The following is an 11,662-nucleotide window of genomic DNA, read 5'->3' as shown; positions in this document are numbered from 1 at the left end:
TATCGTCTTTAAGGTTATGTTGGTATGTTAACGTAACTATTTAAAAAGTTACTAATTGTCTTGATTATAATACTGGTTTAACTTTAAAAAGAGAGTCACAGAAACACGTGTATTAAAATAATGTATACCTTGTAAAAGCATCTGCCAAATGTGTAAATGAAAAAATGTAAATGTATCTCCAGAACACAAGGGGCGCCGATGAGTCGCGTCGCTCCTAACGCAGCCGAGTATGCAATGTCCTTTACATGTTTCCGTAGTTATTATGCGATGTACATCTTTCACATTTTCAGTTATGAACGATTTATTTGCTGCTTGGAGGAAAACCGTGTAAAAAGTGTACATATTTAACCAGGTAAGACTGTGATTTGAGGTTATAAAAAGACTATGGTGCTTGAACCGAGTAACTTTGACGGTGCGTGTGTAAAGCATCGTTTTGGACAATGTGTGCCACATTTGAAGTGTTTTTGTTTGTCTTGTTAGTACTTATTGCAATCAACCCATTTTTATCCAAATATGGTGATTTTTAAAAGCTGCTGTTTTCTTGATACGATATATACAGTTATTTGTTTCTGTATTTGATAAGTTACCATAACCATGAAGTCAGATGGTAGTAATTTTTTATATCATGGTGCTAATGGTGATTGTTTTTGATCCCATATGCGAACTTCAAAATATGTACCATGATTTTACCATATTTAATCATGGTATTACCCCGCTGTGGTATTTAATGGTGTTGTACTGGTTCCCATCTGCCAACATCCAACCAGGAGAGACCCCCAGAGACCATTATAGTTACATTAAAACCAACACAGATCCCAATTATAACCATTAGTTTTTCTATTATTAGTAGTCCAGATAAACCATGATGGTTTTTGGTACTGATGACATTAATGAGGTTGTTTGTTTGTTATGCAGCAGAGATGAGTGACATCCGGCGTGCGTTGCTGCGGCGCGATCCGCTGAGTGCAGCTAAAGAGGTTCTGTATCACCTGGATATCTCATTGGGTAGCGTGCTGCAGAGCTCCACTGGTCCCACACCTGGACTGGAGAAGGCCACCATAGAGCTGGTGGAGGAGTTCATATTTCACGTCCCTAAAGACAGGAACATCCAGCCAAAGGTGAAAGAGTTTTTTTAAGTCCTTGAAAGACATTATAGCCTTTACAAAGGGATGCTGCATTTTTGTAACAAGAAGTTTCTGGACACTAACATTATTGTATTATTAACACTTCTTCATGGTAAAATTATAATTTTGCCATTATTTTATCAAACTTTTGATGTCAAACCCTCAAACTGTATTTTTTAAGTGAAGAAATGGCACAGGTCAAAAACTTTATCAAACAATGGATTGTTTTCATTCATATGCATTTAGGACTTTGCATTGCAAAGTAGTAGGATAAAAGATACCATCAGTGTACTATGATACAACCACAGGCTTGTAGGAGACTGCATCAACAAAATATGTAATTTACATACACATGGAAATGTTTAGTAAATGAAAAACAGAGATTCTGAGGCTGTTTTTTACTAATGCGTCATGTGTGTGTTTGACGCAGAGGATGAGCTGCATTCAGGAGCTGCAGCTGCTGGAAATCATGTGCAGTTATTTCCAGGAGCAAAGCAAAGACGCCATCCGACAGATCATTTTCTCCGCCCTCTTCAGTCTCCAAGGCAACAAGGCGGATGAGAGCCGCATGGCCATGCTTGGGAAGCTGGTCTCTATGGCGATAGCTGTATGTCGGGTGCCCATACTAGAATGTGCAGCTATCTGGCTACAGGTGTGTGACATAGGAAAAAATATGATCTTATAAAAGTTTTCTTGCTTATAAAGCCTTTTTGTGTTCAGTGTCTTAATGTGGCATGATATTTGTGAAGCATTTTAGCTAAGTTTATATAATTGTTTTGGTTTTAATTTATAAGTATAGGATAAGATATGGGCCTGTCATTATTGCAAAAGGAAGCCCAGCCTAGGATCTTGTATTATCCTATATTACTAGGGTTTATTTAATTGGCTGTCACAAAGCTACTAACCACATTGAACATATATGACCCAATATGTGACCCAGTCTGTAAAAACCCTATTTTGTATTTTGCTTAGTAAAATTGTCCTATAATGAAAAGAACATTCTGTGAAAATGTAACCCCATTGACTTCGTAAGAGAGCAGAGTGAAAAAAAATCAGAAGAGTTGAAAGACGATATGAAAGACGTCAAACTAGTATAATTTTGTGACAATCGATTGGCTGGGACAACTCCATAATGCAGTATAGTGGTCATTATTAAAAGTATTTGACCACGAAATGCCAACATTGATCAATCAGAATCAAATATTTCAAAACGGCACTATTGGAGATGCACTGATAAATCAGCCAATAATCGGTATCGATCAATAAAAGCTATTTTTCACACTATTGGCCGATAGTTTAAAAACAGACAATAGCCAGTATATGCTGCCAATAATCAGTATTGATCAATAAAACCAAATTTTCACACTATTGGCCGATAGTTTAAAAACAGCCGATAGCATTGCCCAATATATCCTGCCAATAATCGGTATTGGATGATAAAAGCGTTTTTTTTTTCTCCACACTGTCAGCCGATAGTTAAAAAAACAGCCGACAGCGGATAGATGGACGGTATATCCTGCCAATTATTGGTATCGATTGATTAAAAAAACAGATGATAGTTTAAAAACAGATGATAGCCATGGCCAATATATCCTGCCAATAATCTGTATTGAACGATAAAAGTGATTTTTCACACTATCGGCTGATAGTTTAAAAAAACAGCCGACAGCCGATAGATGGATGGTATATCCTGCCAATTATTAGTATCGATTGATAAAAAAAAGAAATTATGCTATCGGACGATAGTTTTAAAACAGACGATAGTCATGGCCAATATATCCTGCCAATAAAAGGTATTGAACGCTAAAAGCAAATTTTCACACTATTGGCCAATATTTAAAAAAACAGCCAATAGCCATGGCTATCCTGCCAATAATCTGTATCGAATCGATCGATAAAAAAAATCTCACTATTGGCCGATAGTTTTAAAAAGCCGATAGCCATGGCCAATATATCCTGCCAATTATCGGTATAGATTGATAAGAAAATAAGTTACGCTATCGTCCGAGAGTTTTAAAATAGACGATAGTCATGGCCAATAAACCGTTCAATAATTGGTATTGAACGATAAAATAAATTTTCACACTATTGGCCAACATAAAAAAACAGCCGATAGCCATGGCAGATATATCCTGTCAATAATCGGTACCGATCAATAAAAGCAATTTTTCACACTATTGGCTGAGAGTTTAAAAACATCCGATAGTTATGGCCAATATATTCTGCCAATAATCAGTATCTCAAATTTTCACACTATTGGGTATTAGTCAGAATAATCGGCTATTGGTATCGGTGGAAAAATGTAATATCGGTAGTCACTTTACCATATAATTGCCAACTTGTATGTGTATGTTATTTGTTATTTAAGTAAAGCATCTGCTGTGTTTTTGTGCAGCGCACACACTCTGCATGGTGTGTCCGGTTGGCTCAGGTTTTAATGGACGATTACAGCACGCTGGTGCCCAGTGCCATCTCTACACTTCAGAACATCTGTTCAGCCAGCCCTCGATTCTGCTGTCAGCTCATCACTGCAGTGACAGTCCTATATGATTTCTCCTCAGGTAGTTTTCTTTTGTTCTTTACTTTAATAACATCATTATGCATTCAGTCTGTGTGATTATTTGATACAATTCCTTGTAGATGATCTGACTCCGCCTCCTGCACTGTTGGAGATGCTGGTTGGTTGGATCACGGAAGATCCCAGACTTTTGCTCCTCACCTTTATCAACACGCCCCTCAATTCCAGCCTGCCATTGGGTTGCCTTGAGATCACACCTCTTTTGGGACTGCTCAGATGGTGTGTGAAAGCCCCTTTAGCCAATCAGAGAGCCCGAAAGCCGGCTTTGACCAACGGCCATGAAGAAAGTGAAAAAGGGTCGGCGGCGAATGAAGAGCTGTACTCTAAACTACACCTGAGTGTTCTACAAGTCCTTCTCATGCTACAGGTGTTGTATTTGATAAGTATTTCTTAACTTTTTAATAAAAGTGAACATTTAGGAATACAGTAGCATATATAAATGATGCCTAAGCTAACTAAGACATCAAAAATGCATTTTGATTTCTTTAAATGTAATCTTCTGTAGGTCCACCTGACAGACCAGAATCTGATTGGTCGGCTTGCCGTGCTGCCTGTCGAGTCTGTTGCCGCACTGGTAGAGGAAGTCGGTCGTCTCTGTGAGAAACTCGCGCCACAACCTGCTGCCAATCACATCCAGCTGGCTCTGGATAGGCTGGCACAAGCCCTTCAGGTCGCCATGGCAACAGGAGCCCTTCTGTGCGCCAGGGGTTAGTGATGATAATGACCTTGTTAGGTTTTCATTTGAAAATCATATTGACATCATTTCCATGTCATCTATTCCTCAGAGGACCTACGGACTTTGTGCTCCAGACTTCCTCACAATAAGTAAGTAACTGTAAGCAAGCAAATCATACAGAAACATACACTACACTACAGTCTACACTTTGTAATTACTGACAGCTGGTACTGTTTTAAGTGATGTGCAACACGCATATATGTGAATATTGTTTTGCAGTCTGTTACAGCTAGTGATGTCCGGTCCAGTCGTACAGCCTCCACCTCACGGAGGACCTTTCCAGCCCAACATGTACCCCCACATCCATCCCGGCCGGCCCTCTCCTCACAGCCCACACCAATCTGCCATTCCCTCCCCACACAGTCCACACCCGGTCTTGTCACCACACCCGGCACTGTCTTCGCATCGCCCGCTAACACCTCATGCCACACACCCCTCTTTATCTCCACACGCCTTCCATCCTGCAGCCTTTCCATACCGGCCCATTCGCTGAACAGGGCACAAAGACTTCCCGCTTTCTCTTGGCAAGAGAACTTCATATTTTGTACGGTTTTCATCAACGTGAACTACTGCAAGAATAATTTTTTTCTTATTTTTGGAACCTCACTTGGAAATGTTCATTATAAACAGATATTCTTTATATTCGCTGTGGCGAAAAAATGGCGCTTGTACATATGGGATAAAATGAATTTCAGCTTGAATGCAGCCATGTCTTTTAACAAAATTGTTGTAGAAACCCTGAAATATATTTTTGAAAAAATGATTTGTTCTTATTAGGATCTGGTTCACAATTTGAGTAGAAAAGCAGTTTTAGTGCCGTTTTTGGCCCTGATAGAAAAATTACTTCGGTTTTAAATTGAATGAAGCAGAAAATACCAGTTTCGTAAATCTATCAAATAAAAATTGGCATGTGGTAGATTGTTATGGATTTACAGGAGAATGAGGAAAAATGAGAATAGTACTTTTATTTTTTCAAATGTGTTACTAATAAACACCTCTTTACAGCTATGCCTACTGTAAATATGATTTTACATACATTTTAGTAATTTTTTTTACACTGTTTATTTTGACACTTGTGTCCTAGCCAGGAATGGTGTGAGAAATTTAAGAAAAACATTTAGCTGATTATTTTTATTCTGGGTCCTTGTACTGGGTAGCCCACACTGAAATCTCATTGGTCCAAATCCTGCTCCAAATAGCTGTTTATTAAAGGGCACATATTACGCAAAGTCCACTTTTACAAGGTGTTTGGACATAAATGTGTGTGAACAAAACCACCATGGAATGAAAAAAATCCCAATTAAACCAAAGCAGTCTCATTTTTCTTGTGACATCACACTGACAGGCCTGCCCACAGCCAATAGCGCAGTAGCCTATTTGCATTTAAAGGAACACACACAGATTTTTTTTGCTCCCACCCAAAAATGGAAATTTTGTAATGCTTTAACAAATGATCTGTGGGATATTTTGAGCTGAAACTTTACAGGCACATTCTGGGAACACTTGAGACATTCCCTGCCTGTCATTTTTTTGTAAATTACTGTTTTTCTTTTACATAAAATCCTACATAATGTAAAGAAAACTCAGTGAAAAGATAACATTGATATATTTAATCTTAAATGAGTAACGTCATCAAGTGAAATCCAACTTTGATGCCCCCAATTTCATCATTACATTGAGACTTTAGTCTGGTTTTCGCATTTTCTTGTAACATTTTCTCATACTTTCAAGCCTGGGAAGGATCTTTATCTTATTCATCTTATTCAATACTTATTGTATTGATTACAAAGTAAATAGGGTCTGTTATTACCTAAATGAGCAAAATGTTGGACCTAAAATGTTGTCTTTTATTTTAAAGGGGACATATCATGAAAATCTGACTTTTTCCATGTTTAAGTGCTATAATTGGGTCCCCAGTGCTTCTATCAATCTAGAAAATGTGAAAAAGATCAACCCAGTAACTTAGTTTTGGCAAGCATGTGAAAAAATATATTTGAAATTTGTGATGTCAAAAGGGGATAATACCGCCCCTCAATCTGCACTATCCAACCACAACACGGCTATTTAGTGCAGAGATCAGCTCATTTGCATTTGAAAAGACACATCCAAAAACGTCACATTTTTTCACCTACAAAGTGGAAATTTTAACATGCTATAATAAATTATCTATGGGGTATTTTGAGCTAGAACTTCACATACGTACTTTTGGGACAGATTTATTTGACATCCTTAAAAAGTATTGTGAAATGTCCCCTTTAATTTTAGATAATTATCATCACTTATCTGGTCAAGCATAATTTAATATACAATTATTTATTATTATTGGGCATGTATGTTCAGTTAATTGCAAAAAAAGATCTCTGGTTTCATATGGACCAGTGAATACAAGAAAAAGATGAGAATACATGTATAATGTTGTGATGTCTTGTAGAGTTAGAAAGCACTGAAGATCAGCACATTATAACACCAGCACCAGTAAACTCGTAAATCAGTAAACTTGTAAAAAATGTACCAGGTCCCATTTAAAATGAAAGCATGTGTTTTGCTTTCTTCAATACCTTACATTTGTTTAAATGAAACAAAACAGGTGAGATGTTCATAGTTTCACAGACACTTCAGTCAGTTAACTTTGGAGGTTGGATTGTCGTGGTTAATGTTTCTTAACTAAGAAAAAGCTCCTTGCAGATCCTCAATGTGTCCTCGGGTGATGTGACCACATGTCCAATTGTTCGTGGGTCTGTGAAGATTTCATAATCATTTCCTCCCTGTTTAGAGAAGAAAAAAATATGAGATTTTATAAAGAAACTTGATCTTTATGAGTCTATTACGAGAGTAATATTTCAATAGGTGCTGGGCTTTGACTCACAGGCATTGTTTTGTCTCCAAAGAAATGGATGACCTTGTAAGAGTCTTTCTCCACAATTCCCAGACAGTATCGCTTATCCCAACCCTCGGGAAACACGTCAAAGCTGATCTGTCCACCTACGGAAAATAACTTTATTTATGCATCTATTGTTATATACAGTATTGCTATATGCTAGAGAGCAGTGTTGTAGTCAATCCAGCTCATTCGAATCCAGATCAAGACCAAAAACTGTCGAGTCTGAATCAAGACCGAGTCTCGATACAGCTTTAGGCTCGGCCTTGATTTGGACTTGAATGAGCTGGACTCGACTACAACGCTGCTAGACAGCCACAGACTGACTAACCAATGGAGAACGCTAGTCCTTTCCCAGCAAACTCTTCTTTTAAAACGGAGACAAACTTTTCTCTGATTTTCTCCTTCTTATCAAGTTCATAGAATTCAATTCTTTCCTGTTGGCTACAGCTTCGACCAATTGGAGAAATATTTAACATTCCGTTACGAAATTCAATAAATGTTCCCCTGAAATGACAAATTGAATATAAAATGTGTTATTAACCACCCAGCCAAATTTGAATGATAATAAACAAATAAATAAAATAATTTCCTAAATCTTGAAAAAACAGGCAAGATTCTCTGCTCTCAAACGCTGGGGGCGTGTCCACTTTGGTGTTGAAACCACGCCCACTCTCTTAAAGTGACGGTTACACTAGACTTTTTGTTCCATTGACTTCCATTCATATGCATGCGAATGAGTCAAACCGGAGACATAAGTTTGTGCGACGACATTTTGCAGGTCGCTGCGTAGCAAAGTTTGCGTGACCTTTCTCTTTACTGGAAAGCACAAATAGACGAAGCCATAGATCATATTGACGAGCTACTTCTTCTAGCAACGTCCGACAAATCCTTGCATGCTCAAATTCTAATTCTAATTCTAATTCAATTCTAATTCAAATACCACTACAACCTGAATGGATGCTCGCAATTGTGTTAGGGGCGGGGCTAAAGCGTGCCTTGATGATGCACTGGAGCCCCGCCCTTAACACAATCGTGAGCATCCATTAAAATACTCCTGAACTATTTACTGGTGTAACTCCATAAATCAGTAATATTATTGTTCACAGTCTTTGTATCGTTTCAGCAGTACATTTCTAACAATTATAATGTGATAAGAAACAATTCTCTGAAATCGTTTTATACAGACTTAAAAATATGATTGTATGAATAGTATATTAAAGGAATAGTCTACTCAATTTCAATATTAAAATATGTTATTACCTTAACTAAGAATTGTTGATACATCCCTCTATCATCTGTGTGCGTGCACGTAAGCGCTGGAGCGCGCTACGACTCTTTGATAGCATTTAGCTTAGCCCCATTCATTCAATGGTACCATTTAGAGATAAAGTTAGAAGTGACCAAACACATCAACGTTTTTCCTATTTAAGACGAGTAGTTATTCGAGCAAGTTTGGTGGTACAAAATAAAACGTATCGCTTTTCTAAGCGGATTTAAAAGAGGAACTATATTTTATGGCGTAATAGCACTTTTGGGAGTACTTTGACTCGCCTGAAAAGTCCGCTCCCCTTCTCACTCTCATAATGGGAGAGGGAGGGTGTTACTGCGCCGAGTCGAAGTACTCCCAAAAGTGCTATTACGCCATAAAATGTATCTCCTCTTTTAAATCCGCTTAGAAAAGCGCTACGTTTTATTTTGTACCACCAAACTTGCTCGTATAACTACTCGTCTTAAATAGTGAAAACGTTGATGTGTTTGGTCACTTCTAACTTTATCTCTAAATGGTACCATTGAATGAATGGGGCTAAGCTAAATGCTATCGAAGCGTCGCAGCACGCTCCAGCGCTTACGTGCATGCACACAGATGATAGAGGGATGTATCAACAATTCTTAGTTAAGGTAATAACATATTTTAATATTGAAAATGAGTAGACTATTCCTTTAAGATATAGTAAATATTTTACAAATCTGTAGTCTGATCTACAATCACAAATCTACAATCACAAATGGTTTTAATAGGGAAATTTGTGAGGGGTGTTAAACAAAAAGAAAAGTATATATAAAATAAAATAATAAAAAATAGTTTAACTAAACATCATCCAGGTGTCATAGCCTCCCCTCTTCTTAGGCAGTTTAATTTTTGAAAGATAATTCAGGCAGAAATTGATGAAGTCCTGTAAGATTTCCTCTCCCAGGTAAGCCTGAATATTCTGAAAAATGTATGCAAATTAAACTTATAATCAAAATTGAAAAGTTATTGGTAAAGCTAATTGTTATAAATTGTAAAGGGTACCTCAAACAGTTCATGAAAATATTAAACATTGTTTACAGAGTATGAAATATTACCTGTATAGAGTGTAGCTGCCCGAATCTGTACGCTACCAAACCGTTCTCAGCAAACACATAATCCACTTTATCAATCACTGAAAAAAAATGAAAGAAACGTGGACTATTAAAATAAGCTGAATGTGTGCTTACAGTTGTACTGTATGTATTGTATTTGTTATACGCACCATCATCACCCAACTGCTCTTTGATTTTGTCCAGATCTGAACCGCCAACCACCCCAACCCTCACACGCTGTCTCAGTTTACACAAGAACTCATGCATGTCAGCTGTTGCCTTCTAAACGCACACAATAAACACACAGATAAAACACACAAAATAAACACAATGTTTATTAAGCATTCATTTCTAAAAATGGGAGCTCTTCAATGGTTGTAAATAGGAAACCAGGGCTAGTTTTCAGACAGGGAAGTGGTCACAGGGCTTTATCTTAGTAGTCATAAGATAAGTTGAATAATCGACAGAAATTTTGGTATCATCATAAACAGCGAGTTCCTATTGTGACAACATACCCCATATAATCAGGCCTGTCATAGTGCATTACATATAGTGATACGCCTATACATTGCATAGGCCAATATATCGGCCGATATTTGGATTTTTTTTTATTATTGGCATTGGCCAATAAATCTTTTCAATTAGCCAGTAAATTTCTCTATTACTTAAATTTGATGTTTGTAATGAAAAGCTTAAAACTTAATAAATGTTATTATTTTAACCAGAGGGGCAGAGCCCACTAGGGGGCTTCAGGATGAATTGAAAAATAAGACATAAATTATCAAAAACTTATTTCAAGCTATTTCTTTGGAATTGCTTGGGAATATTTTAGTAGGAAAAATTTAAATTGGAGGGCCATCAAATGTTGTGGACAATGGGGGAGGTTTAAAGTCAAATACTTTGAGACATTTAAGCCTGTATTAATACATGAATCAATCAGGGTATATAAATCAGGGTATATTTTTTAAAGGTCATTTCAGGTCTATATTTGATATCCATTGTTATATATTTATCGTCACTCAAAACACACACCAAAAATACAGATACAGTAACTACACAGCGTTATTTTGGATGTGCCCAAATGCTAATGCTTATTAGTTGCTTCCAATGCTACACTTATTTAACCATTTAAAACGCACATTTGTCGGATGTGATTAATGTAATCGCAGTTTGTTATGTAAATGCACATCACTCATTCATTTACTTCCGTCAATCAATGAATCACTTCAGAACTTCATTCAAGTCATTCAACTTGATTTTAAAATCATTCAATTCATCGCAAAACCATGTTCAATAAATGACCGTAAAGGAGTTATCAGTGTCTTTTAAAACCAGACATTAAATGCGATCTAAAAGTGTGAGTTAACTAGTTAATATAAACTAAAGGGTTACCTGTCGAGCTGCTGTTAAAGTCCCGTCCACGTCAAACAGACACAAGGTAGTTGTGTCCACGTTTGTATTGGCCATTGTAAGTAATTTTATGTCTGATTTTCGTGAAGTCCTGCAAAATCTCTGTGTCAGACTGTCAGTGTGTGAGTTTCAGCAGGTTTCAATTCATCCATGCAGCAGTGCAACGTCACAGCTTCCGTGTTGTCGGAAGTGTAGTGGGCTGTACCAACGTACTACACCACGTGCCCATGACGTTTTCTCAACAACAAAACCGGTTTTCCTCGTTTTATTCGTTTTTATTCTATTGTGTTTTTTGTATAACAAAAAGGTTTAATACTTTTATTTGTACAAACGTGTATGTTTCATGTTGCCTAAATAAAGGTGGAAAAAATAAAATTAAGACTTACCAGAAATGTTCATATTTTCTAAATGTCTTTAAATTATTATTTAACCCTTAAAACAAACTTAAAAAAAGCACAGTTTAAAAATAACTAAGATTTATGTACATTTATTCTGGCTGCTAATATCTACTGTGACGATATAATATGTTCTTGTGACATTAAATAAATAAGGAAATTACATTACTGATTTGTTTCTGTCTTTTTTGACAG

The 11,662-nt window shown here is 36.9% G+C and overlaps 2 protein-coding genes across 2 annotated transcripts; one reads left to right on the top strand and one right to left on the bottom strand.

Moving 5' to 3' along the window:
* Window positions 1-193: 193 nt before the first annotated feature.
* ints15 (integrator complex subunit 15) lies at window positions 194-5,446 on the top strand. Its single transcript, XM_055206076.2, has 8 exons — window positions 194-352; window positions 916-1,118; window positions 1,555-1,776; window positions 3,520-3,685; window positions 3,765-4,069; window positions 4,208-4,409; window positions 4,488-4,527; window positions 4,658-5,446. The coding sequence occupies exons 2-8, from the start codon at window positions 921-923 to the stop codon at window positions 4,929-4,931; spliced, it is 1,407 nt and encodes a 468-aa protein (XP_055062051.1). The 5' UTR covers window positions 194-352; window positions 916-920; the 3' UTR covers window positions 4,932-5,446.
* A 1,229-nt stretch (window positions 5,447-6,675) lies between these two features.
* Window positions 6,676-11,273, bottom strand: pmm2 (phosphomannomutase 2). Its single transcript, XM_073866227.1, has 7 exons — window positions 11,055-11,273; window positions 9,833-9,944; window positions 9,666-9,742; window positions 9,432-9,529; window positions 7,648-7,817; window positions 7,305-7,420; window positions 6,676-7,203 (listed from the first exon to the last, which is right to left on the bottom strand). Exons 1-7 carry the CDS (start codon window positions 11,127-11,129, stop codon window positions 7,099-7,101), a joined length of 753 nt encoding a protein of 250 aa, XP_073722328.1. The 5' UTR covers window positions 11,130-11,273; the 3' UTR covers window positions 6,676-7,098.
* Window positions 11,274-11,662: the final 389 nt, after the last annotated feature.

This window comes from Misgurnus anguillicaudatus, chromosome 3 (genome assembly GCF_027580225.2).
Source record: "Misgurnus anguillicaudatus chromosome 3, ASM2758022v2, whole genome shotgun sequence".
NCBI classification, from domain to species: Eukaryota; Metazoa; Chordata; class Actinopteri; order Cypriniformes; family Cobitidae; genus Misgurnus; species Misgurnus anguillicaudatus.
This window is presented reverse-complemented; position numbering and strand designations above follow the sequence as displayed.

Excerpts from the sequence above, each read along its gene's own strand:
- ints15 (XM_055206076.2), top strand. The coding sequence starts at position 921 with ATGAGTGACATCCGGCGTGCGTTGCTGCGGCGCGATCCGCTGAGTGCA. Across the intron at positions 3,686-3,764 it reads CCTATATGATTTCTCCTCAG|ATGATCTGACTCCGCCTCCT; the intron begins GTAGTTTTCTTT and ends AATTCCTTGTAG. Across the intron at positions 4,410-4,487 it reads AGCCCTTCTGTGCGCCAGGG|AGGACCTACGGACTTTGTGC; the intron begins GTTAGTGATGAT and ends TCTATTCCTCAG.
- pmm2 (XM_073866227.1), bottom strand. The coding sequence starts at position 11,129 with ATGGCCAATACAAACGTGGACACAACTACCTTGTGTCTGTTTGACGTG. Across the intron at positions 9,743-9,832 it reads AGAGCAGTTGGGTGATGATG|TGATTGATAAAGTGGATTAT; the intron begins GTGCGTATAACA and ends ATTTTTTTTCAG. Across the intron at positions 9,530-9,665 it reads GGCAGCTACACTCTATACAG|AATATTCAGGCTTACCTGGG; the intron begins GTAATATTTCAT and ends TACATTTTTCAG.